This window comes from Hirundo rustica, chromosome 3, assembly GCF_015227805.2.
Source record: "Hirundo rustica isolate bHirRus1 chromosome 3, bHirRus1.pri.v3, whole genome shotgun sequence".
NCBI classification, from domain to species: Eukaryota; Metazoa; Chordata; class Aves; order Passeriformes; family Hirundinidae; genus Hirundo; species Hirundo rustica.
This window is the reverse complement of record NC_053452.1, coordinates 38,002,308-38,026,106: the sequence shown is the minus strand read 5'-3', so window position 1 is coordinate 38,026,106 and position 23,799 is coordinate 38,002,308. Positions and strand designations below refer to the sequence as shown.

Below are 23,799 nucleotides of genomic sequence, written 5' to 3'. Positions count from 1 at the left end.
TCTGTTGCTGGCACGCTGAGGTGGGGATCTGCTGTGGCCTAGGAAGCTGGTGCTGATCAGAGACACCGAGCAGACAAGGCTGACAGTGTTAGCATTGATACATTGATTTTGCTTTTGTAAATGTCTTGAGTGGATGCATGCTTCATCCATACTGTTGGAATGCATGCTGGCAGCAGGGGTGTACAACTCAGCAGAATGAAGGTGTGGTTGTGGCACAAACAGGTAATTTGGGGTGGTTTATATAGCTCACAGTGATTAAGAGATGCCATCCAGGAATAGTGTTTGCTCTCTCATGCTGCAGTGCTGCATTTGAGGTGTTGCACCAAAATGCATGTGTTTCTGATGTTTCAACATGCTTCTGGCCTCTGGTCCTTTCCTCCAAGAGCTCAAGTCAGGAAGCCCTTTTTTTGCGAAGCTGTAGTGAAGAATACTCTTCTGTTTTTGTGTAAACAGACTACTTTCCTGAATTCTTACCTAGAATCAGAGATGTGCAGGTCATCACAATGGGTGATGAAGGGGAGTCCCTACCCTAGTCTATTCCTGTGAAAAGGAACCAGATTTGAGAGTGAAGCACAGTCAAGTAACCAAACGACAAACGAGTTGCTTAGTCATATCTCATATTCTTTTTTTCTATGAATTAAAATCTAGAGTTATACTAAGTGTGAAACTGGGAAGCGACAAAAAACCCTTTTTCTGCCTGACTTCTGTATACACCTTTCTGACTCACTGTCAGGCTGAGCAACCCGCACAGCAGAGCAGACAGTTTTCTGGTGGTGAGAGGGTGACCCTTGTGTGTTTTGTAGTCTGGTTGAAATGCATTTCCAGTTAAGGTTTGCATTGCAATGCTTGAGGCTCTGAAGTGTGGCTGCTTCTGCTAACGGTGGAATCTTTCTGATTGGCAAGGTTGGAGCACCCCAGGAACAAGAAGTCCTCACCACTCCACAGGTTAGCAGAGCTTTGGGCTATTTGTGCCGAGGGTTGGGTGTTCACCTGTCTGCACACAGACTGGGGGAGATGATGGACGGGTCCCCAAGACCATAATTACGTGCAGTGCTTATAAGTATGATGGATAAATAGATAAATGTGTTTATAAGGTGGCTGATATATGAAATGTTTGTGACTCAAGCTGATTAACTTTAAAAAAATCAGTACAATGAATAGTCCAAACTACAACTTTGCAGCAGAAAGAATTGCTTGTGGTGTTCTTGCATCTGAAAAACAAACCAAAGCGGAGTATCTGAGGGACTTGTTTGCATTAGGCAGATAGATGGTACTCGCAGTGCATTGTTGCTGTTAAGTGTCCTAGACCTGGGAGTCAGGCTGTAAGTTTGTGCTCCAGCTCTCTCCAGCTGCCTTTCTGACCATGGACAAATCACCCTTTCAGACCTGAATCTTAAAAGCCACAATCATCTTTTCAGAGTCTGGCTTTTGGGTGTAGGATGCTCTTAAAAGGTCAAAAGTTTCTTTCCTGGAAGCCTTCAGGAAGTACCAGAATGCCTTTCCTTCTTGTTCCGTGTCTCCCTGGTGCTTGCTGACTGGAATGTTACCTTTTGGATGAGAAGGGAATTGTAACTTGACAATTCAGAGTCCTGTTGTCATACCTGGCTGGGGGCTGCAGAGGTGACTTTGTAGGCTGCAATGTCCTGAGCGGGAGACTGTGATGCAACCTCTTTCTTGGTTGTGTTCCTTGAGGATAAGTGTGTCTATTAGCTGCTAGGTGAAAGTGTGTGCTGTAGCTGTTCACTTATCCTCTCTTGTTTTCTTTTTCAGAAGACTGATATGGCTCAGGAACCGAAGGTGAGTGAAGCTATATGGGAATTAGCTATATGGGAATTCTTAAGATGAGGATTACTTAGAACTAGGCTCTTCTCAGGCTTTCCAGTCTGTTGCCTGCAGTTTCATGGAGATAGATTTGTTCAGTTTTAATACAAACCCCATGAGAAGAGACAAGTGAGGAGTGGCAGCAGAAGGGTCCAAATCTGTCACTTTCCCAGGGGGGTTCTTGGTACTATTATTTCAGGGAGTGAGGGCTTTAGATGGGAATTGATGTTTTCCTCTGGCTCTGACCTCGTGCCTCCTCTCTTTTCACAGGCCCAGGCAAACTGTCGTGTGGGGATAGCGGCACTCAACACTTTGGCTGGCTACATTGACTGGGTAGCCCTAAGCCATATTACAGCAGACAACTGCAAGCTCTTGGAGATGTTGTGTCTGCTCCTAAATGAGCCTGAACTCCAAGTTGGAGCAGCAGAGTGTCTCCTGATTGCTGTCAGCAGGAAAGTGAGTTCTTCCTCCTCGGTTCTTCTGGCTCCCTTTTATTTTCTCCTATTCTCCTATACAATTCTTCAGACTGAGCAATGCTATCTTTGCCCTTTTATCTGAGAATCAAAATTCAAATTTAGCTGATTCTGTCAATTGTATATGGTGTGAGTGTCATGCCAGCACAATACATGGAGCAGCCATTGGAACCCTCTCCAAATTCTGTGCTCGCTTCTCATTGCAGTTTCAACTTGGAGGTCCTCACTGACCTTTAACCCCCCACTTCCTACAACTGTGAAGTGAAAAATAATGTCATCAGCTGTGTCACCTGGCTGCTCAGAGAAATGACAGCAAGTGATTTGACCCATTCATCCACAAGCAGCTGAGTGTCTAGGCTGAGTGTTTATCAGCTGCTTGTAAGTAACAGCCAGTCTTCTGTGAATAAAAGATAATGTCTCAGGATCAGTTATCATATGTGGACTGTAATCCCCTCCCCTGATGGAAAGAAAACTGTGACTCTCCTAATTTTGCTTGCAGATGGAAATAAATATTTATGTAGTTGGGAATAAATAGTTGTGTTCTAATTGAGGCATGTGGTGTGTTTTGTGCATAGGGTAAGCTGGAGGATCGGAAGCCTCTGATGGTCTTGTTTGGAGATGTTGCCATGCACTGCATCCTCTCTGCTGCCCAGTGAGTACCGTGGTGCTGCTGTGATTTCACACAAAACTGCGTACAAATGGCTTTGGAGGTGCAAAAGATACTGGGGCTTAAGCAAAGGAAGCAGGGCCTGGATAGGACAGGGCAAAACCACAAACTTCTTCTGCAAAGGCTGGAAAAGCTTCAAAACCCATAATTGAAAGATAAAGAGGTGTAAATAGCACAGCTTTCCTGGCTTTCTGTTTTAGCCTGAAACTGATCAGGAAACTGTTTCAAAGAGGCCATTTCAGAGGTCTTAGGTGCCAGTAAAGCAGTAGTTCTTGATAATAGCAAAGAAAATGCCAGTGCAATAAAATTGAATTGCTCTAGTCCTCTTTTTATCTACACGATAGACAGCAGTGTGCATGTCACCTACAGCATGAGTAACCTGTTTTTCCCCCCTTCCCTCACTCCCAGGACAGCAGATGGAGAAGGCCTGGTGGAGAAGCACTATGTTTTCTTGAAGAGACTTTGCCAAGTTCTGTGCGCGTTGGGCAGCCAGCTATGTGCGTTGCTAGTAAGTCTTTGTTAATACAACAGCACCCCTGGCAGGGCTAGTTTTTAGGGCTGGGGCTTGAGGCAACCCTGATCTAAGGTAGGACCAGGGTTCTCCCTGCACATTTGGCAGCGGTAGGGTTCTCCCCGTCCATTTCCAAAAGGCAGAAATGGCTCTGCTTTTAAGTGGGTCCACTGTATCCTGCCGAGTCGTAGGGATGTAGACTTGAGGGACCCTGACTGATGCCAGGTCTTTGCTGTCATCAGGAACCATTTCCTATAATCTCTATAAAATGCTGAGCTTCAGTGAAAATCGGTCAGGTTTTTAGCTGACTGCTGCTACAGAAAATCTAGTCCAGGAAATTACTCTTCTATTGGAAGCCTTTTCAATTTCCCAATAAAAATAACTCAGAGAGTATATCCGTCCTTCTACCGATACTCTCAACATGAAGGAGGAAACTGGTTTTGTTCCTGCTGTTCATATTTTGTTCAGCTTTGTGTCAATGTTGACATGAAGGTGCACATTCATACTGTTCATACCTTGCTGGTGCTGAATTACCTCTCCCTCCATTCAGCTCAGCGCTTCTACAATAAGGAAGGCAGTCTTGTTGAGAGATGCTGTTTGTGGGGAGATCGATGCAACCAGCCTGTAAAAGTGACAGAGCAAGGTAAAGTCTTGTAGGGAGGGAAAGAAAAAACCAAAAACAACCTTTGAGAATTTATCCCTAAAAAGAATGGACAGTATACAAGGTACATTACTACTTGCAGTGACTCCACTTGCTGTTAGGCAGTAGGAGCTGTTAATCCGTAATGAAGTAATGAGATGGGGCTTGCTAATTCAGTTTCTCTTGGGACAGGCAGCACTGGGCGGTACAATTGCAGGGATCTTCAGGGCACCAGGTCACATTATAGTTAGTGAGAAGCAGCAAAACCTTGAATTTACGGCTCTGGGCAAAACTTAATTTCCTGGCAAACTTCCAAGAAAGTTACTGGTCATGACTACCCATATGTTAAATACATATTGGAAAAATCATTTGGAAAAATCAGGTGAAATAATGTGGGTGTACTTTCTTGTAAATTCTTCAGTTTGAATTGTACTACTTTGGTGCTGCTGTGTGGGTTTGACCCAATAGGAGTAAAATTGTGACTCGCAGCGGCAGCAGTGGTTGTGAATTTGGTTTTAATGGAACTCTGTGAGAAGTCACCCTTTACTGTTGAATGAGGGTGGTGATGTCCCCAGCACCTCCAGGCTGGTCAACTGAACTTGATGTTCCTTGGGCTATACTGGTTTCAGAAAAAAAATCAGTTGTTCAGTGTTTCTGTCTCTGCTCCTTTACAGTCTATGGCCTTGGATGTAGTGCTCCTGCTTTACCCTGAAACATACCATTTGTGAGCCCAGCCTGCCATAAAGTTAGTATTTTGTCTGAAATACTTCATGTTCCTCATAGGGCTCAGATTGTGATGTGGAAACACCAGCCAACTTTGGAAAATACCTTGAGTCATTTTTAGCCTTCACAACCCATCCCAGCCAGGTATGTAAAGGGCTGAAAGTCTCACATGTGTCTATGTGTGTGAATGCGTAATTGAGATAGCCTGTAGAAAACTGCAGAACTTCAGCTGCTAAATATTGCTCTCTAGGTTCTCCATTTCAGCTGAAGGCCTGGAAGGCAGAGTGTTTTCTACTCCATTACCACCCCATCAGGAGCAGTTCCTGAAACAGAACTGAGTATAAAATGCAGAATTTGCAACCAGCCCTAGTATTGATTTTTGGCTTTCTGGGAATTTGGGGTGTGCCTTCAAGGCGCCTTGGCCTCGACTTAATAGTCAGTATAATTTGCTGTTGCTTTCTGATAGCAACACTTAATGTTAGCAGTGGAAATTCCAGCACTGAAATCCTCCTCTGCTCCTCTCTCTTCTCTCTTCTTCTCCCAGTTTCTGCGCTCTTCCACTCAGATCACATGGGGAGCCCTCTTTCGGCATGAAGTTCTGTCTCATGACCCTTTGTTGCTGGCTGTCGTTCCCAAGTATCTCCGTGCATCTATGACCAACCTGGTGAAGGTATGTGGAAATCACAGCTGGTTGGGAGAAGGTGCCTGCTGAACGTGGCCTGTGGGTCATCCGGGAAGAAACTGCATTTTGTTGTGTTGTGGCCAGACATGATCTCCAGGCCGCTAAGCATGGTTGTCTTGCTCCTTGCCTCCAGGCTTCATCTCTTTGAAGCTGGTGTTAGCTGTGATGGGGGACTTCTCTTTCTTCCTGACCTTTTCCACTTTGTCTCCAGGTGGGCTTTCCTTCCAAAGCAGACAGCCCCAGCTGTGAATACTCACGTTTTGATTTTGACAGTGATGAGGACTTCAATGCCTTCTTCAACTGTAAGTTGCCGTGACCCTTTGTGCATTCTGTTGTCTGTGCCTTTCTTCCTGCTTTTAGTCACTGGCTAGCTTGGAGCCAACCAGATTGGCTTGGCAGCTTCCATTTGTTTCTCATCTTTTTAAGTCTGGATCTTGGAGTAAATTAAGTTAGGATTTTCCTGGGGCAGCTCATGTGTTTAAATTTACTGTTTGCTGGCTGGTCAGATAGATGGCCTAATAGCATTCTGGTGTCAAAGCAAATGTGTCTTTCGGTCGCCTAGAGGAGGAAATCAAACAGCTCCAAATCATGCTCCGGTTAGGAGAGGAAGGCAGCTTACAAAAGACTTTAGGTGTCATTCCAGAAAGAACATCTGTCTTGGCCCTGATAGGAAGTTTCTGGTTTAGGATCAATAGTTAGAGTTGAGTAATTAAAATAGCCACATTTAGTTGGGATCTTAAAGCAGCACTGGATATTAATGATTGTATTTTTTCTTTCGTTTTGTATTTTTCTTCCTAAAACTGAAGTTGTTTCTCTCTGACTGGTATAGTTTGTTACTAACTTGGTGGGTAGGAGGATACATTGAATAAATTACATTAATTTTTACTTCTTCCATTTCTGTCTGAAGATTTTAAGTGTTGCATTTTTTCATTGCTTACTAGGTAGTTGTAATTACTGTAATAAATCTGTTTGGATAGAAACTGTAATGTAGCTAAATGCACAAAGCCAGAATCAGAAATAGCTTTAGAGGGTTAAGTTATATTGAAGGCATTACATATACAAGAAAATATAACTAATTTGAAACACAAAATAAAATTACTTGGCAACACAACTTTAATAAACAATGCAAATTGTGTTTGTGCAGTCAGCAGAGCTGATTCTTTTGTGTGATCATGCACAAAATATTTTGGAAAAAGTGGAATTCCTGCTCTGTACTTTGTTTTTAGTGTCTTTGAAACTGAAAACAAGGCAACTGGGTTTTGAGTTCAGATTTGTTTGTCATTAGTTGAATAATCTAGGAAAAGTGTGTTTAGCTAAGGGAAGTGGTAAGTTATCTAATGCTGGTATTTTACCTCAGTATCCCAGGATGCTCTGTAAGCAAACTTTTATAGTTTGAAGGATATTTTAAATGGAGAATAGAGGATTAATTGTAGTAAATCTGGTTTAGCTTTGATGCCTTTTCCTGGTCTAAAAAAATTGAGAGCCAGATGCAGTTAAGGGATAAGGGGTTACCTTCACATTTTAATAAGGATCTTTATTGGTGCACCGCTGTTCCAAGGTGCATGGTGGCACCTTTTACTGTACCAAGGTAAAAACTCCTTATCCCATGTCTGGCTCTCAGTTTTTAAGATCAGGAAAAGGCATAAGCATAGATTTTCATAATTCATACTACATTTTAATTGGACTTTTTTAATGTTAGTCTGTCTTTTTTTAGTCCACTTAAATCACTTCAAAAATTGCCCATCCTGTTGTACCTGCTTTACTGTTTGTGTCTCTGTGCCCACAACACAGCTATTACCAAAGCAAAAGTCCGTAAGGTTCATGGGTCTGCAAAATTTGCAGCATCAGCTGGTTTCTTGGTGTGTGGTCTTTCCCTGCAGCTTTCCGAGCCCAGCAAGGAGAGGTCATGAGGATGGCTTGTCGTCTGGACCCCCTAACAGGCTTCCAAATGGCTGGTGAATGGCTGAAGTACCAACTCACAGCTCCTGTTGATACTGGACCCATGAACTGTAGGTTATCTGTAAAGTATTAGGGATGTGGGACATGTTTTTTAATTAAAGCCAAGAAGAAACTTCTTGGCCTTTTTTTGTTGATGTTGTTGGAGATTTTTAAGTGGTAGCTAAGACTCCGTGCTAGATTTTCAGGTTTTTAAGGTTTTTGCAAGTTAAAAGCAAAACCAAGTCAAACCCATCCCTTCCTTAATTTATCCCTTTGGAGTCTACATATGGAATAAGCAATGTGAAGCCCCTGGCTCCTCCTTTCCTTCCCCCAAATCTCTGCAGAACAGGTACAGCTGTCCCTCTGATAGAGTTTTACAATTATTTGGGCCATTTTGTCTTCGTAACATTGATTACTTTTGTTAGGGAAGTTATGCCTATCTGGCAAATCCCTTGTCATTCACTTTGCTTTCCCTGCTGTGAAGGAAGGCTGCTTGGTGCTCTGCAAAGTCACACTGAGGATAGTCTTGCCTGCAGTGCTGAGTCTGGGCATGTGGTCTGCCTTCTTTTCCCTTCTGTGATTAGTTCATATTGCTCTGCATAGTACCTCAAAGACTTCTGTCTCAGGAGCCTTCATGGAATGAAACAAATCACACGGGATTTCTGTAATTGCTTCAAGCACATCCCTGCCAGGCATCTGCAGGGAGAGCTGTGTGCTTAACATACTTGTGAGTGCTAAGGTGCTGCAGCACAGGAACTTAGCAGGCTGCTGTTGAGGAGCATGGTGAGAGCTCCGGTGTTCTCTTCCTTTCAGCTAAGACGGGCGAAGGTCTCTGCTCCATCTTCTCTCCGTCCTTTGTGCAGTGGGACGCCATGACCTTCTTCTCGGAGAGCGTCATCAGCCAGATGTTTCGAACTATGGATAAAGATGTATGTGTATCCCATGCTCCTGCCTTCTCTCTTGGCTGCTTCTGGGCCAGCAGTAGTATTTTGCAGTTATGTTATCCTTGAGCAGTTTGTAGCGACTGGTTTCTTCCATGCAAAACCCAGATTGTTTGGTGAGCCGTTCTCATGAGGAATAATGACTCTTCTTTTGATGACACCAAACTCATACTGGAATGTCTTAGTTTTTGGACACTGTGGGATGAGAAATCACAGGAGAATGCTCAGGTGACATGCTTTTACATAGTGCCTTGCTAGAGGAGAAGAGATTGCTTAAGGAAAAATTTCTTGAGTTTATTTAATTATCCTCTTACTAGATTTTTAATTTTTTTTTTTAACTTCTAACTAAATGAGAGGAACTTTTGCCCAGAGAGTAGATCAGAAGCATTTTCTCTGTATTTTGTTCAACAGCAGGCAAATCAGAAGGATCAGTTTGATGTAGACTGACTTGATTTTTTTATTAGATTAAGCTGCTCATGCACTCATCAATCTGATCACAGTAGAATAATTATGTGGGTCAATTCAGTTGGTTAAGCATGGAATCTGTTGGACAACATAAGAGGAGAATTGGGAGACAGACTGAGAGAGGAAACTTGCCTTTCCCAGAGGTGCAGACAGTAGTATGGGGACTAGAGACTGATGTCTCAAGAGTGCCCTATGAACAGTGGTAAAGTTGCTGTTGTTTTTGCCTCAGCCTTTTTCCTGGCTTTTGTGGGAACTGTACTACAGGTTGAAGTATTGAGTGTTGCCTCCCTTTTTTTTTTCCCTTTTTTTTTTTTTTTTTTTTCTTTTCTTTTCTTTTTTTTTTTTTTCTACTTTTGTAGGAAATCCCAGTGAATGATGGCATAGATCTGCTGCAGCTTGTTCTTAATTTTGAAACAAAAGATCCTCTCATCCTGTCCTGTGTGCTCACCAATGTCTCTGCTCTCTTTCCATTTGTCACTTACCGACCAGAATACCTCCCGCAAGTACTTTCCAAGGTAGGTGCTTGCAGACCCTGCTAAAATTGCATCAGCTTTTTGTGGTGCAGAGCTCTTGAACTAAACTGCAGGAGTCAATCCTCTTTGTGTTGCTGTCAGGGGAGGACTGTGCTTCATGTTAAAGGTGGGAGAAAATGAGACTGAGGCTTGTCACAAGAAGAGTAATATCAATTAACCCAAATTTTGTAGTTCCTAGCCTTAAATCTTAGTATTAAGTGCATGCTCCGGCCATGTTTTATTTCAAGGCCTCACTATATTAATGATTCCCCTCTCAGCTCACTCAGGCGTCTTCACTGACTTCAATGCAATTGCACTAAAATCTTTATTACCTGTTGCTTGAGCTCAAACAGACAGGAATGCTAAATATTAACAAATGATACAATTTTTTTTATTTTTCCTCCCTTTTCTCACAGCTGTTTGCTTCAGTTACTTTTGAAGTTGTAGAAGAAAGTAAGGTACGTCTGAATTATCTACTAATGAGCTGTAACAGTTGGATCAAATCATGTTCTAGTGGAGAGAGCATCCTGAGTCTTAAGACTGCTGAAGAAGGCTTATCAAGTATAGTTCTGCTCCTGAAAAACCTGGAGAGTCTAGATATTGCTGATCTCTGTGGTTGACGTAGCTTACTAAGCTTTTGCTCAGAAGCTTAGAAGGCCACAGGTGTGCTCTAAGACCAGTACACTTCTCCAGTCTGTGCTGGCCTTCCTGAGAGTGAAATCCCTTCAGTAGCTCTGTGTATTATTTCAGTACTTGGTATACATGGCTCTGAAGAGTGGCTGTGAACCCACTAGTTACCTAAGGAGTGCTTGGAGTCTTGACATAGTAAGAGCTATGCATCCTCACTCCTCAAGTACAGCTTGTTTGAACATGGACTTCTTGAGTTGACTACTGCTTCAGAGGAAATTTGGTTGCTGCCTGATTGTTTGGAGGGAGCAGGGGAGGAATGGAACTGGTTTTTTAATCTGTGCTCAACAGTGCAGAAATCTACATATAATGAATTTGTCTCTTGGAGATGCCCTGCGTTTGTCTTAACTTTTGTTTTGTTGCATTGAAGTTTGTTGTGTCTGTCCAGGCTCCTAGAACTCGAGCAGTGAAGAATGTGAGAAGGCATGCGTGCTCCTCAATCATAAAGATGTGCCGGGATTACCCTCAGCTTGTCTTGGTATGTAAATGCAGCTGTCATGAAGAGTCTCGTCTCAGTTTCAGTTGGCTTTTGTGAGATCTTCAGCTTCCTTGGCTGCAGTCTCTGCTTTCCTCCCAAGAAACATTCCTGCTTCACAAATGGCAAAGTGGTTCATTCCCTGTACCATTTTTCTTCCCCGCTGATAAATTTTCTCCCTGAGGAGTTGAATTGTAGATTGGCGGGTTAAATGTAAAATGGATGCTGCTTTTACATTGCAGCACTGCATTAGTTTTATGGGAATGTTTGCTGAATGTCCATGCTATCTATCACCTGTGCTGGTCTCATTGATTCCTTAGCTGAAGACACTAGCATAACTATCACTGGACTTTCTTCTGTTACTTAGTATAATATAGGAGGAAAAGGAGAGTGTTTGTATTCTGGATGAGCTTGAGGAGATTAGAAGACAAATACACTTAAATTGCATGAGCTGTGTTTTGTTTGTTTTGCTGAACTAAACAGCCTGTGCGTGCAACATTCTTCAGATGTGTTTCTGTGGAGTGGGACCTAGGATTGTGGGTGGACCGTAGGACATTCCTAGTTTAAACAAAGACATTTCTACAGGATGTTAATTAAGGCAATTTGGAGGTTCCAGTCTGGATTCTGCAGTTATGCTAAGAACTAATGGGTTGTTTTTTGTTCCACTTCATTGGTCCTTGAGCTGTGTGTATAGCTCATGGCCTATGGCCAGCCAGATGTCCTCACTAGAAGAGCCAAGGACCCAGAGTTGCCCCAAAAGATGTTCAGGTGGCTTTGCTGAAGGGGATAATTGCTAATGCTTGTACAAAATTATGGGTAAATGTGGTGGCAGCTGAAAAAGGAAGGGAAGAAGTGCAAGAATTCCTGTGGCACTCATCGTAACCATGTGAATTGTTACTTAACACAAGCAAAGAGATGGAAGAATCCTAAGTCTGGCCAAAGAAGCAAGGTGCTTTCTGTGAGCAAATAAAAGCACCAGAACTTTTTTGAGGTGTGACACTACTTTAAGGGATATAAGTGCCTAGAGAGAGATTTCCTCTTCATATTTCAGTCATTCTGGAGAGTTAAAGTGAAATGGATTTAGGATAATGATAGAAGGTAGGAAGAATGGAAGTTCTCTTAGACTGCACATGCAGAGAAACTTGAGTGTGAGGAGGAGATGGCTGTGTGGAGAAAAGGTAACAGACATACTCTTCCTGCTGTACAGTACACCTCTACCTCTGCCAGTGGCCCTCCTCCATACCAAATGCATGATGCTTTTCCATTTGGATTTGTTTTCTAGCCAAACTTTGAGATGTTGTACAACCACGTGAAACAGCTGCTGTCAAATGAGCTACTTCTTACGCAGATGGAGAAGTGTGCTCTTATGGAGGCCCTTGTCCTCATCAGCAACCAATTTAAGGACTATGAGCGACAGAAAGCTTTCCTGGAGGAGCTCATGGCTCCTGTGGCTGGCTTATGGCTCTCCCCAGAGATGCAGAGGTATGGGTTGTTTTTCTTTCTATTGGTCATTTCTTCTCCAGCTTTTGAGGTGGAGGTGTTGAGGAGGTAATGCTGTGTCCAGTAAGGAAACACAGAAGCCATAGGATCGTCGTGGGCTGCCTTTTGACCTCCTGTGCTGTGGGGAGTCATTGTGATAATAGTTCTCATACAGTTCAGAAACTGCCAGCAGACTAAATGCTGTTTGCTGAAAATCTGTGGGTAAGAGTTGCTTAAGGTAGTAAAGGAACATTGCCCAGCATCCTCAAAGCATTTGCAGAAAATGAGAAATAAAAGACATCCTTCTCATCCCCAGGAGAAGGTAGGAAGCTGAGCTCTTACTAAAGCTGAGATATCTTGCAACTCTGGGTAGCTGAGCATGCAAAAGAGTTTTCTTAGCAGGGCTGTCTTCATAAGGGATTTGAATCTTTTAGATCTCCACAGCCCAAGAGACCTGATAATATTTGGAGAGTGTACACATCTCTGATGCTTTTTAATCATGTTCCCATGTACAAGATGAAGTACTACCCAGCCTCTCTAGCCTGCTCTGTATTTGTTAGATGTTCATTGCCAGTGCAAAGCCAAAGCTCTGCTTAAATTCCCTGGTGAAAACAATAATCCCATTGCTGTCTTTTGCTGCTGCCAGAGTCCTCTCAGATCCTGAAGCCTTTATATCCTATGTGGGTGCAGACAACAAAATTGCTGATCCAGTCTTGGAAGATCCTAGTGGCCTGAACCGGTCTAGAGTGAGTATTATTACCAGGAGAGATGTAATCATTAGTGAAAGGAGGCCTGCCTCCTTCCATCCCTCATTTCTCTTGTGATTACACACAAGGTCTCCTGATCATGTGCTTCTTTAGAGTGTGGATCAATAGGTTTTTCAGATTACAGAATAACAGACTAGCCTTTGCTCTTTAAGCTACAGTAAAGAGCATGCAGGCTGTGCAAAACCACATTATTTATCAGAGTGAAGCACACTGTTCCCTGCTCTTTGTTTAATAGAGTTTGGTTTTGGAAAAGCAATTTATTTACATGATTTTTGGAAATACGGTACAGTGAATCGTGCTTTTTAAACGGGCAGTGTGGAAAACATTGTGCTCAGACTGGAGCACAGAATATAATTAAAATTCATCTGAGGAGATTTGTGTTGTTAGTGTAAACTCTTCACTTGGACTGCAAATGGAGTTGCTGTCCTTAGATCTGTAGAAGACACTGAAATGCTTGTGATTTGGGGTTAATGCAGTTGTATCATCTTGGATCCTACATCTGTCCCAGCACATGAAGGACATGAGGAACTGATGGTCTAGACCCTTACTTTTAGCAGCCTACCTGGCTGCTTGCATGCTCTTGAGATGGTATGCATTGATGCTTTGTCTGGTAGTGAATTCCTAGACCATCCTGCCATAGCCAGGGCTTTCTGAAGTTGATGGAATATAGCGTGATCATTTGGTGCATTTTCCTGGCAGCAGACTCACCAGAGTTTGTTCCTGTCGCCAGGTGAGGCTCACTGTAGAGCATTCCCCTTTTGATGGGATGATGACATGTTTCTCTGAAAGCCTGTTGATTCAGACTGTGATCTGGCTAAGAAATGCTTTCTCCACATCTCTTGCTGCAGATAAGCTTTTGTGTGTACACCATTCTGGGAGTTGTGAAACGAGCTCGTTGGCCTGCTGCTACTGAAGAGGCAAAAGCTGGAGGATTCTTTTTGGGATACCTGCCCAGTGGAACTCCAATGTACCGTAATCCCTGCACTGAGCAAGTCCTGAAGCTTTTTGACAATTTACTTGCTCTCATAAGGTGGGTCAAGTTGACTTGAAATCATTTATGTTGGCTTATAAATCTCTGAAAGCCAAGCTGTGATAAATACCTAGAATGCTCAGAGCATGTTTGCCCAGTGAAGCCAGCGGGAATAGAGACTGATGCCAGTGCCCAAGTACTGTTCCTGACTGTTCACAGTGGGGAGTGGCACTGGGGAATCTGCAAGAAGCCATCAGAGCTAATGGGAGCTTGTGCTGGGGTTGCGTCCCCCACCTCCACTGCTCTAGTTCTACCACCCACTTAATGGTTTCTTAAGTAACATCTCTGCTCTGCCCTCAGCCCCTACAAGGCCACCTCTCCCGTCACCACCAGGGCAGTGCCAGCTCTCATTGCATCCTCTTCGCCTTGTTCTCTTTTCAGTGTTAAATTAAGCTGGTTTTGCTGAGCATGAGCAGCAGCCTCCTGAAGCACTGTCTGCTCTGAAGTCACTGGATGCCTACTCTCAGGCTGTTGCTAACATGCAGTGCCTCTCTGCTTGTTACCATTGTTGTATTGGTCTGGGGCAGCCAGGGAAGGAAGCAAGAGAAGGCAGAAAAAGGAAATCCTGAATAACACAGTTCCCAGAATTATAAAGGAGAAGTCTCTCTCAGGGTAACTCCTGACACTGGGATTTTGCCAGACTTTTGGGACAGTTTTGTGAGATAACATCTTACATGCTTGAAAACTTGATGCTCTGTTCTTGACAGGGCTTTTTTGGAACTCCTGATGATGCGATGCTGGCATTGCCAAAGTATTAATGCTGGTGAAAGAATTCTTGGGTAAACATGGATGCTGTAGGCATTTTCATTGACAGCTCCAGCTTTGGAAAAAGATTTTTCAATCATGGATTGTCCTAAAGGACTTATACACAGAGAAACCTGTACTTCACTCAGAGGTATCTGGGCTTTTCTTAAGGCTGGATGCTCCAACAAGAACTAATGAATGATGTATTAAGAGCAGTAGATCTTTATGCATCATATTTTTCCATTGCTGCTGCTGGATATATAGGCCTCTGTTTGACAACCGCAAGCTCATAGTTGTTCAGTGCAAGTGTTGATGATGCTGACATCTGTATGGCAAAGCTGGATCTTGTGCTGTGGAACTCCTCTTGTGTTCTTTGCTGACTTCAGGTGCCTTTTCCACGTATGTCTTCCTCAAGCCCTCTTTAATATGGATCACACAGGAGAACATGGAATCTGTAGCTGCCTGTCAGCAGGCTGGAGTTACAGGGGTATGAGGAAGGCTGCCTGGCAGGAAAGCTGCCTGTGTTGAGGATGCCTTCAGGGACTTATTTGCGTTACTATGTGGGGATGGATGCTTCTCTTAGATCTGTGCCATTGAGCAGCTCTCTGTAGGGATAAGCAGCATCCGGTGTTACCCACATGCTTATGTGGGACAGAGATATGGAAGTCCCTGCAGGCTGTGTTGGTTTCTGTGTGAGCAGATCTGCAGGTAGCAGTAGCATGGATCCTGCTGAGCAGCTGAACTGAGCACCAAGTCAGGCACCAGTGTGCTAACAGAGGGGGTTTCAGGCTGAGCATGTGAGTCCACGGCTCTCTGGATCATGTGTGGCATTCTGCTGCTGTGTTAGCAGACAGAAACAATGAAGCTGTTAAGCTGTTGAGTCTTTGCTAGGGTGGTAGATAGCTTGAAGGTAGGTCATGGGTGAGATCAAAGAACTGAGAAGAATGAGGTAGTCCAGGTAGGAAAAATAAGGTAGTGGCATCTTAATGTACCTACCTCTATTTGTCTCTGTGTTGGTAGCTATATTTAATGAATTATTTTGAGGTTGCTTTATTAATCACTGCTTGCAGTTTTCAGAGTAATGATTCTCCTGTCCTCTCTGGTACCTTGTTTCATTTAGGTGTTTTCTAGCTTCTGGCTTAAAATGTTCACTCATAAATTTAAACCCAAATCGTGATTTTCAGCCACCTTGGTGTTTCTGCAGTCAGTAGCTGCATGATGTGATGGGTGCAGAGCCTTTATATTGTGCTGGGATTTGCTCATGCTTTGTTTCAAATTCAGGGCTCAGGCTCAGCAAATGCTTCGCTTAGACAAAGGCTTTTTTGGAACCCCTGATGACGCGATGCTGACATTGCCAAAGCATTAATGCTGGTGAAAGAATTCTTGGGTAAACATGGATGCTGTAGGCATTTTCATTGTAGACAGCTCCACCTTTGGAAGAAGTTTCTTCAGTCATGGACTGTCCTAAAGGACTCATCTTCTGGTTTACAAGCCCTTCTCTCTAGGCATTAGATACTCTTTCTAGCAGAGCTGTGACCATCATTGAAAATTCCCCAAGTCCTGCCATATCCTTTGCTTGTCTTTTCTAAAGCATAAATGTCTCTTGAAATCAGGTCTACTCTTTTGCTGTGTGTGGGTGCCCAGGAGTGCTGATAAGTCTCAGCTGGAACATGCCTAGGGGCTACATCATCATACCTGTGGGCTGTTGGATGCCTTTTTAACTCCCATGGGGAGTGGGTGGTTGACCATTTCCTCTCCATTCCCACTGGGAACTTGCTAAAGTATTGAGAGAGCTTGCCCTGTAAGTGAACATCTACCTCCCAACTCTCAGACTTAAGAAAATGCTTCAAAGACCCTGAAACAGCTAAGGACCATGACCACACCTTCAGGATATGACTGCCTGGCCTGTCCTGCTGGAGTGCACGCAGTGTGATTTCAGGATTCACCTTTGCATTCCACAATTCCTTGCATGTGCCCCACTAGCCTTCTGCCCAGCGTGAGGCAAAGCCAGCACTGGCATGGTGTGGGCAGGAGACATACATACTATTTTAGCGACTAGGTTTCAGGATAGCCTCAAGCAGAAATGTACAGCTTTTTGGGTCAGTGGGGCAACATTACCACTGTGGAAGCTGGGCTGTTCCCTGGCCCTTCTTGGCAAAGCAGAACCAGCTTGTGCCCCTTTGAGGCCTGTTGCGTGGTGTTAGATCTAACCCAGAATGAGAGTATGAGTCATTAAGAAGTCATTTGTGTAGCTCTTTCTTAGGAAGTTCACGTATTTGCCTTCCTCGCGTGCAGTGAGCAGGGAATTATTTAACACTTGGAGAGAAAAACGGGATAGTTGCGGGTTTGGAGCTTTCTGCAGATGCAGGCAGACATCGTTGCAGCAGGGTTGCCAGAATTATGAACGTAGACCTAGAAACAAACCCCAAAAAACAACAATTAATACATTAGTGAAAGCTGAGATTCTGGAGGACATCCTGAGGTCTGTCCACCCTCTCTTCCCCCAGCCATTTCCATGTACCCCCTGCTTTGGGAAACACTGCTCGAGGGGGAGATACTGAGTTGCCCTTGATCACCTCTAGCAGCAGGTACAATGGCATTGCAGTTTTGGAGGAGGCTGCAGGATTTTGCTGTGTGCAGCTGGCGACACCCAGAGTGGAGGTCTGAGGTCTCAAAGGAGAGAGGTAGGTGAGAGAGACACCCCTGCCGAGTCCAGCTCTGAGTGTCAGTACCCTGGCTAAGAGGGGACCCATTCTGGCCTGGATGGCAAGAAGCAGCCACCCACGGCTAAATTGGTGTCCCTTGCAGACAGCTGACAGTGGCCACTTCCTATGATACACAATTATTGTTCCCAGCTGGATGTGTTGTCCACTTGTGCCTGCCATGTGTAACATCTGATCAGACTGATGTTCTCACTAGAGTGCCTCCAATGCCACCTGCCATTCTGGGGACTGTGACCCATCCCTGAGGGGCAGTGTGTGCATTTTGGAGCTGAAACAGCCCCTCCCTCTGCAGGGGCCTTAGGTGCAGAAGATCTTTTGAGACAACAGAAATAATGTCTTGTTAGTTTTAAAAATGCATTCTCTGATTCCTTTGGCCGAGCTAATAAGTTGTTCCAACCATCATCTGAAGAATTGCTGAGAGTTTTTACTGCCAGTGCTTGCAAGGGGTGGGATGAACTGAAATAAATGAAAAGGGCAGCCAGGAGATTCAGGACATGAGGTGGAGTCACTCCATGTCTCTGTTGGGTCAGCTTCCCCAGTATTTTTGCAGGTGGGGAAGGGGGATCCCATGCATATATGCATGGTCTCACCTTCCTCATCATCTGCCTCAGAAGAGCTGTCCAAAGCTGAAGGAGAGGATTCCACTGTCAAGGGCAAAAAGAGGTTGACTTACGTGAGTATAAACCAAGTGCTCTTCTGTTTCAGGACTCACAACAACCTCTACATGCCAGAGATGGTGGCTAGGCTGGGGGATACATTTGCCAAGGCCTTGGACATGCTGGAGGTGGAGAAGAATGCCATTCTAGGTAAGAGGTTTCTCTTAAGGAGGAATGTGTGGGCAGATACTTAGAGATATTTGAGTTAGTGATTTGTCCATAACAGTGGAAGTGAAATAGGACTGGAGGACCAGTTTCTTCATAGTATTTGCAGCTCAGCTGTGATTTGAACTGGCTGAAACTAAGACGTTAAATAAGTTATTTGTCTCAGACATGTTGGTTTCTTCTGCAAGCATTGAAGGGCACGCTACCAAACTGCTTAGCCCATCTTGTGGGATGATGGTGGTCTCTGCAGCATGGCATTTCAGGCTGCAGAGGCTGGAGGGTGCTGTAATTGTCTGCCTTTGAGTAGAATGAGTGCATCTATAAGATGAGGACATGCTTCCTTTACCCGTTTTCTGTGACTTTGAAAACTCTGTCTGTCTTGATCTGTACTCTAAGCTTTTTGACACTGTAGTTTGACAGTAGCTTGTATCCTGGCAGAGAAAACAAACCTGAGGGGATGAGCTATTAGAGGAGCTACAACAGCCATCAGCTTTGCTATTGACTGGGTTCTCACTGTTGTGTAGGGGGCACAGTTTTGGAGACAGGCACACAACAGGGCACACCAAAGGTTGTGCAACAACAGCCAGCATTTAATCATGGGTGCCCTCTTTTATTGGGGGTTAAAAATTCCTGTGCTTGAACACCCGACTGGTCGAGGTCTCAGCATCACGCAGCTCACTGGGCAGCTAGATGTCTGCATTCAGGGTGGAATGGGATTGACAGGGGGCCCCTGTTTGAGTTTGAATCTAATCTATCATTGGCTCACCTGGGGCTTGTTTACATCTATTCTTTAACTAACTAGGCTAGCAGAATTGGGTTTCTTGTTATGGCCAGATCTGTCTGTAGAGCTTCAGACCAGCTGTAGCTGTGACCCCTGATAGCTCAAGAAAGTTTTACTTCAGAGAAGTAAAGAACTTCTGCTCCAGGGTTACTGCACCATTTCCTATTTGCCAAGAGCTTCCCTTGCTGCTGTGAAGCTGGCTGGGGCCTGCTCTGAGGGTGCACCATGCTCTCTCATTAGTGTAACTGAAGCTTATTCCTCCCCACAGGTCTCCCTCAGCCTCTGCTGGAGCTTTATGACTCTCCTGTTTACAAAACAGTCTTAGAAAGGATGCAGGGTTTCTTTTGTACCCTCTACGACAACTGGTAAGAACACCACAACTCTCACCACAATCCAGCACTGCACAGCCAGAGCAGTAGGTTATTGTGGGGTCCTGACTTTTGATATGAGCTGTGTCCTGTAATGTCCAAGTACAGGCTGCAGTGGTTGTCTATATTCAGTGGTTATAACCTGGCACACAGACATGGAATGGTCCGGAAAAGGTACCTCACAATGGGGATCTGCTTTTAGCTCTTCTGCAGTTAGGCAGTCAGATTGGAGCGCTTACCTGATATCCTGATCTAGTTTGTCTCTTTTGCCACTTCTAGTTATGTGCCAGGGTACATCAGTGCTTGGAAGTACCTTGTAGTGCTTAAATGCTTAATTCATCGTCCCTCTGCAGGTATCCCAGAAAAAAGGAAAAAAATACAGTGCTAAAATTGCTCTGTAGTATTTGTTTAGGGATGTGACAACTGTGCAGTCTCAAGATGATAGTACTTGTCGCCTTTGCAGATCAGAGACGTGCTACTTGTTACCCAGCAGACTTGTAACTAACTTGTTTTTTGTTGAAGTTTTCACATCCTGGGAAATGCAGGCCCCTCCATGCAACAGGATTTCTACACCGTGGAGGGTCTCGCCACCCAGCTCCTCAGCTCTGCTTTCAACAACCTCAACAACATTCCTGATTACAGACTGCGTCCCATGCTCCGTATCCTTCCATCCCTGTCTCAGCCAGCTTGGGAGGCTCTGAAGACATAAATTTAAACCCCGTATTGTTTTCAGTGTGGCCAAGACAAAGAAGGGTGATTGAGGAGGTAAACAGAGGGATGCACCTGGTATGGATGAGGTGTGAGCCTAGGAGGGTACAGGCAGAAAGAGCAGTGCGTGGGGTCAGAATAAATGCAAAAGATTTGTGCGGTTCTGGAGGCACTGTGAGAAGTGAGTGGTGCCTTCTGAGGGGCAAGGGGGCTTGGATAGTGAGGAGCTTGCCATTAGGATGTGCTTCTCTGGGAGATCGTGTGAGTTCCCCAGCCTACTTTCCAGGGCTGGACATTCGGTCTCACAGCTAGGAAATGGGTGCTAAGCACCCTTAACTTTCTCAGCTGAACTGTCAGGGGAAAGAGCTGGATAACTGATGTTCCTGAGAGGCCACTTGTTAATTCAGGTCTGTGGGAAGGTGGGCTTCCAGGTGTCAGTCCCTTGGCCTCCCAGTGGGATGGGCTGGCTTGGGCACTGTGCTGCAGTCTCCCTAGCATCTGGCCTTATGCGTTGGCTCTCTTCCTTAACTGGTCCGTGCAGGTGTGTTTGTGAAGCCCTTGGTACTTTCCTGCCCCTCAGAATACTACGAAACCCTTGTCTGCCCCATGCTGGGACCACTCTTCACCTATCTGCACATGGTAAGAGCACACTGGTTCAGTGCCTGTTCCTTGACAGCCCTGACTCCCTGTAGCAGCTGGCAGCAACATGTGGGAATGTCTGTTTCTACAGAGCCAGGCAGAGCCTCGATGCTTAATGATTTTGATGATGTTTAGGCGGGGCTTCAAAGTTCACTGAACCCTGGCTGTTGCACAGCACCCCTTGCTGTGAGTTCAAACCTGTGGACATGAACTCTTCAGCCTGCAGCCCTGAGACTTTTTAGGTTCCCTTATGGTTTTTTTCCCTGTGTCCTCTCATTTTCATGATAGATCATTCACATTCCAACACACTTGGTACCAGTTCTCCTGCTGCTCAAAATGGGTCTTGGTGTGAGAGCTGTATTTACAGCTCTTGTGCTTCTGCCAGCAGCTATTGCTTGGGTCTCCATGCATTGTCTCCAGATTTAATTCTTTCCTTTTGTCTTGAACAGAGGTTGTCCCAGAAATGGCAGGTGATCAACCAGCGAAGCATGCTCTGGTAAGCTTCCACCCCTTGGTACAGAGAGGGAAATGGGGAGTGGGATGGAGGTTTGGTCTTTTTTGTGGCCCTTTGCCCAGGAAGAGCCGTGCCAGCAAGGGCTGGACGACACAGTGGTGACTCATTCCCTGTGTTTGGGCAGAGAGGGTACTTGAAGACATTGGCTCCTGTCAGACTAAAACATGTTCTCCTCAGTGAGGATGATGCTGCAGATGACAGCCCCGAGTCTCAGGAGATGCTTGAGGAACAGCTGGTCAGGCTGCTGACTCGAGAAGTCATGGATCTCGCCAGTAAGTGAAAATCAGGCTAGGTCACCTGAGATATGTGGGAAGTTTTCCCTGGAGAGGACAACAGGAATTCCCAGTGTGCAGTAAAACCTAATTATAACCATCAGTAGTATATAACATAACTGTGGGAAGGCAGATGTGAGACAGCCCAGCCAAAATCTTAGCTAAAGCCTAGTGGGAGATAATCTAAAACTTTCAGAAGAGCGATTTCTTCCTTTTGTTAGCTTTTAGGGCTCCATGGTTTTGGCACCATTCCTGTAAGAATCCAGTCCTACAGGGAATTGGGTTCTCCCATTCTGTGCTTTGGAATCCAGTATGGGACATGGATTTGTGGAAAAGCCAAGTGTAGAGCAGTTTTCTTGCTGGTAATTGCCATGTCTCTAACCAGATATAAGGGAAGAGTCCCTCCCCCAAAACGGTCTCCCTTGCGTTCCCCTTCTCCAGCATCAGTTTTGTGTCAGCATGGTTTTGTGCAGGGAGGCTGGGGAAATTGATTCCACAGAGATTACAGATCCCAATCTTCTATCTCCTTTCTTGACTGGCCTTTTTGCTTTAAATCAGTGTTCTTCTTGGGTTATGGGCTTCAGATGATTTTGAACATTCCTGGTTCTCAGTAGTAGGAAGCAACCACTGTGCAGCAGGTTCCACTTTGGGAAGGTGCTGTGAGTGCGGTGTTACAGCCTTCCAGGTAGTGCAGTATTGAGCTTTTATACGGGGCTTTCTGATTCTTCAGATTCCCTGTAAGAGCTGGGGAAGTTGAAGCAGCTGCGAGCCCCTCAGAGTCTGTAGGATAATCTCTGCACGTTCTGCAGTAGCATCTTCCCTTTTCTGCTCCTCTGACCTGCAACTGTTTTTGCAGCTGTTTGCTGTGTTTCGAAGAGAGGTGTTGAACAGAACACTACTGCTGCTGTAGATGGAGATGGTAAGTAAATGCCTACCTTTGCTTTTCCTGCCCTTGGTGTATACAAATGCTGTTCCTTTCCTGTTTCTTGAGGGGGAGGCTGGGCTGATGCTGGAAGTTCTGTGTCAGGGGCATAGCTTTGGTAAGAAGCCTTCAGCTCCGTCCTGCCCAGCACGTCTGGGAGCCACAGAAAAAAACAATCTAGCCTGGAAACTAATGTGCCGTAGGGCTCACAGGTGGCACATTGGAGCAGCAGCTGGTTCTTAAGGTTCTGAGAAGTGGGCTGAGGAGCAGAGGGGCATATGAACAGTTTCCCAAGAGCTGAAGGTAGCCAGTTGCATGCCCCTCCTGCCCCACAAAGGGTGGGTGCTTTTTGCTTGAAAAGAGATGTTCTGGGTGAGCTGTGCCAGGACACTGATGCTGTGTGCTGTCTCCTGGCTCCCAGCTTAGCTCTTGCAGCCTCCCTGTGTCCCCCTCAGTCCTTGGGAGGCCAGGTTCACAGCGCAGCCTTTGCTCTGCAGATGATGAGGCGATGGCCACGGAGGTGACTCCCCCTGCCAACGCAGAGCTCACCGAGCTCGGCAAGTGTCTGATGAAGCAAGAGGTAAGAGTCTGTGCTCTGTCACCATCCTTTCCCTGTACTCTTTGTCACACTTGTCTGCTCTGCAGCCAGACACTGCTGCAGAGGTCTGGGCTGCTGGAATGTTCCCCATGTGGGAATCACCTCTTGGGAATATGCACAGATTTTCAGGGACTTGCAGAAGCCATAAAGCAAATGGGGGTTAGGATCCAGTTATAACACACAGCTACAGAGCTCCAGCCTTTCTGGGGAAGAGGCCCTGGGCATTCAGCCCCCAGGATGCTCCCTGGCTCTGCCTTCATCCTGAGCCCCAGTCTTCAGGAGGAAGGACTTCATCCAGATTTCTTTTTCTGTAAAATCTGCCTGAGGTGATACAGGAGCCACAGTGCTGATACCACCCATTGTGCAGAGTACCTTTATCTCATTATTTCTGTACTCTCTGCTGTGGATGCCTCAGAAGCTCTTGTAGAAGCTTTTGCAGTGACTTGAGAGTAGCAGCTGCAAGGAGGTCCTTAAGTGCTGCAGGGTCTTTCCCAGGGAAATGAAGGGAGCAGGTTACCTTAACACTGATCCCTCGTGGTTGTGATGGTGCACACTGCGTGAACACCTCACACTGGAGCAACAGGAAGATGCAGGATTCTCAGAAGCTCCTGCAGGTTCTCAGGATTGCTTCTTGGCTCCCGTCAGGTTTGAATGCCAGAAAGTTCCTCTGACTGGTTTTCCTCTCTTGACTCCTTTTCAGGATGTTTGCACTGCAGTGCTGATCACTGCCTACACCTCCCTGTCCTGGAAGGACACCTTGTCCTGCCAAAGAACCACAACACAGCTTTGCTGGCCACTGCTCAAACAGGTACCTCTGGGAGGAGGAAGGGATTAGTTCTGGCAGGGTTGGAAGAGGAAGCTGTTGTGAGAAGCGTGGCTGCTTCTTCCCTGGGCACCT

At 45.3% G+C, this 23,799-nt stretch overlaps 1 protein-coding gene across 4 annotated transcripts in view; it reads left to right on the top strand.

Annotated features, from left to right (window-relative positions):
* Positions 1–23,799, top strand: part of XPO5 (exportin 5) — a 29,038-nt gene that overhangs the window by 2,493 nt on the left and 2,746 nt on the right. The window contains exons 6-30 of one of the 4 annotated variants that reach the window (XM_040057865.2): positions 904–945; positions 1,771–1,797; positions 2,092–2,277; positions 2,870–2,946; positions 3,370–3,469; positions 4,896–4,979; positions 5,380–5,505; positions 5,729–5,819; positions 7,398–7,526; positions 8,269–8,384; positions 9,221–9,376; positions 9,790–9,831; positions 10,449–10,538; positions 11,818–12,017; positions 12,661–12,760; positions 13,630–13,811; positions 17,984–18,084; positions 19,149–19,245; positions 19,771–19,907; positions 20,498–20,595; positions 21,045–21,091; positions 21,287–21,381; positions 22,238–22,300; positions 22,801–22,883; positions 23,602–23,709. In XM_040057865.2, coding sequence (XP_039913799.1) covers positions 904–945; positions 1,771–1,797; positions 2,092–2,277; positions 2,870–2,946; positions 3,370–3,469; positions 4,896–4,979; positions 5,380–5,505; positions 5,729–5,819; positions 7,398–7,526; positions 8,269–8,384; positions 9,221–9,376; positions 9,790–9,831; positions 10,449–10,538; positions 11,818–12,017; positions 12,661–12,760; positions 13,630–13,811; positions 17,984–18,084; positions 19,149–19,245; positions 19,771–19,907; positions 20,498–20,595; positions 21,045–21,091; positions 21,287–21,381; positions 22,238–22,300; positions 22,801–22,883; positions 23,602–23,709 — 2,577 coding nt within the window. Of the gene's footprint in view, positions 1–903; positions 946–1,770; positions 1,798–2,091; positions 2,278–2,869; positions 2,947–3,369; positions 3,470–4,895; positions 4,980–5,379; positions 5,506–5,728; positions 5,820–7,397; positions 7,527–8,268; positions 8,385–9,220; positions 9,377–9,789; positions 9,832–10,430; positions 10,539–11,817; positions 12,018–12,660; positions 12,761–13,629; positions 13,812–17,983; positions 18,085–19,148; positions 19,246–19,770; positions 19,908–20,497; positions 20,596–21,044; positions 21,092–21,286; positions 21,382–22,237; positions 22,301–22,800; positions 22,884–23,601; positions 23,710–23,799 lie in introns of all 4 variants that reach the window. The other 3 variants (XM_040057864.2, XM_040057866.1, XM_040057867.1) reach the window with 3 other exon arrangements.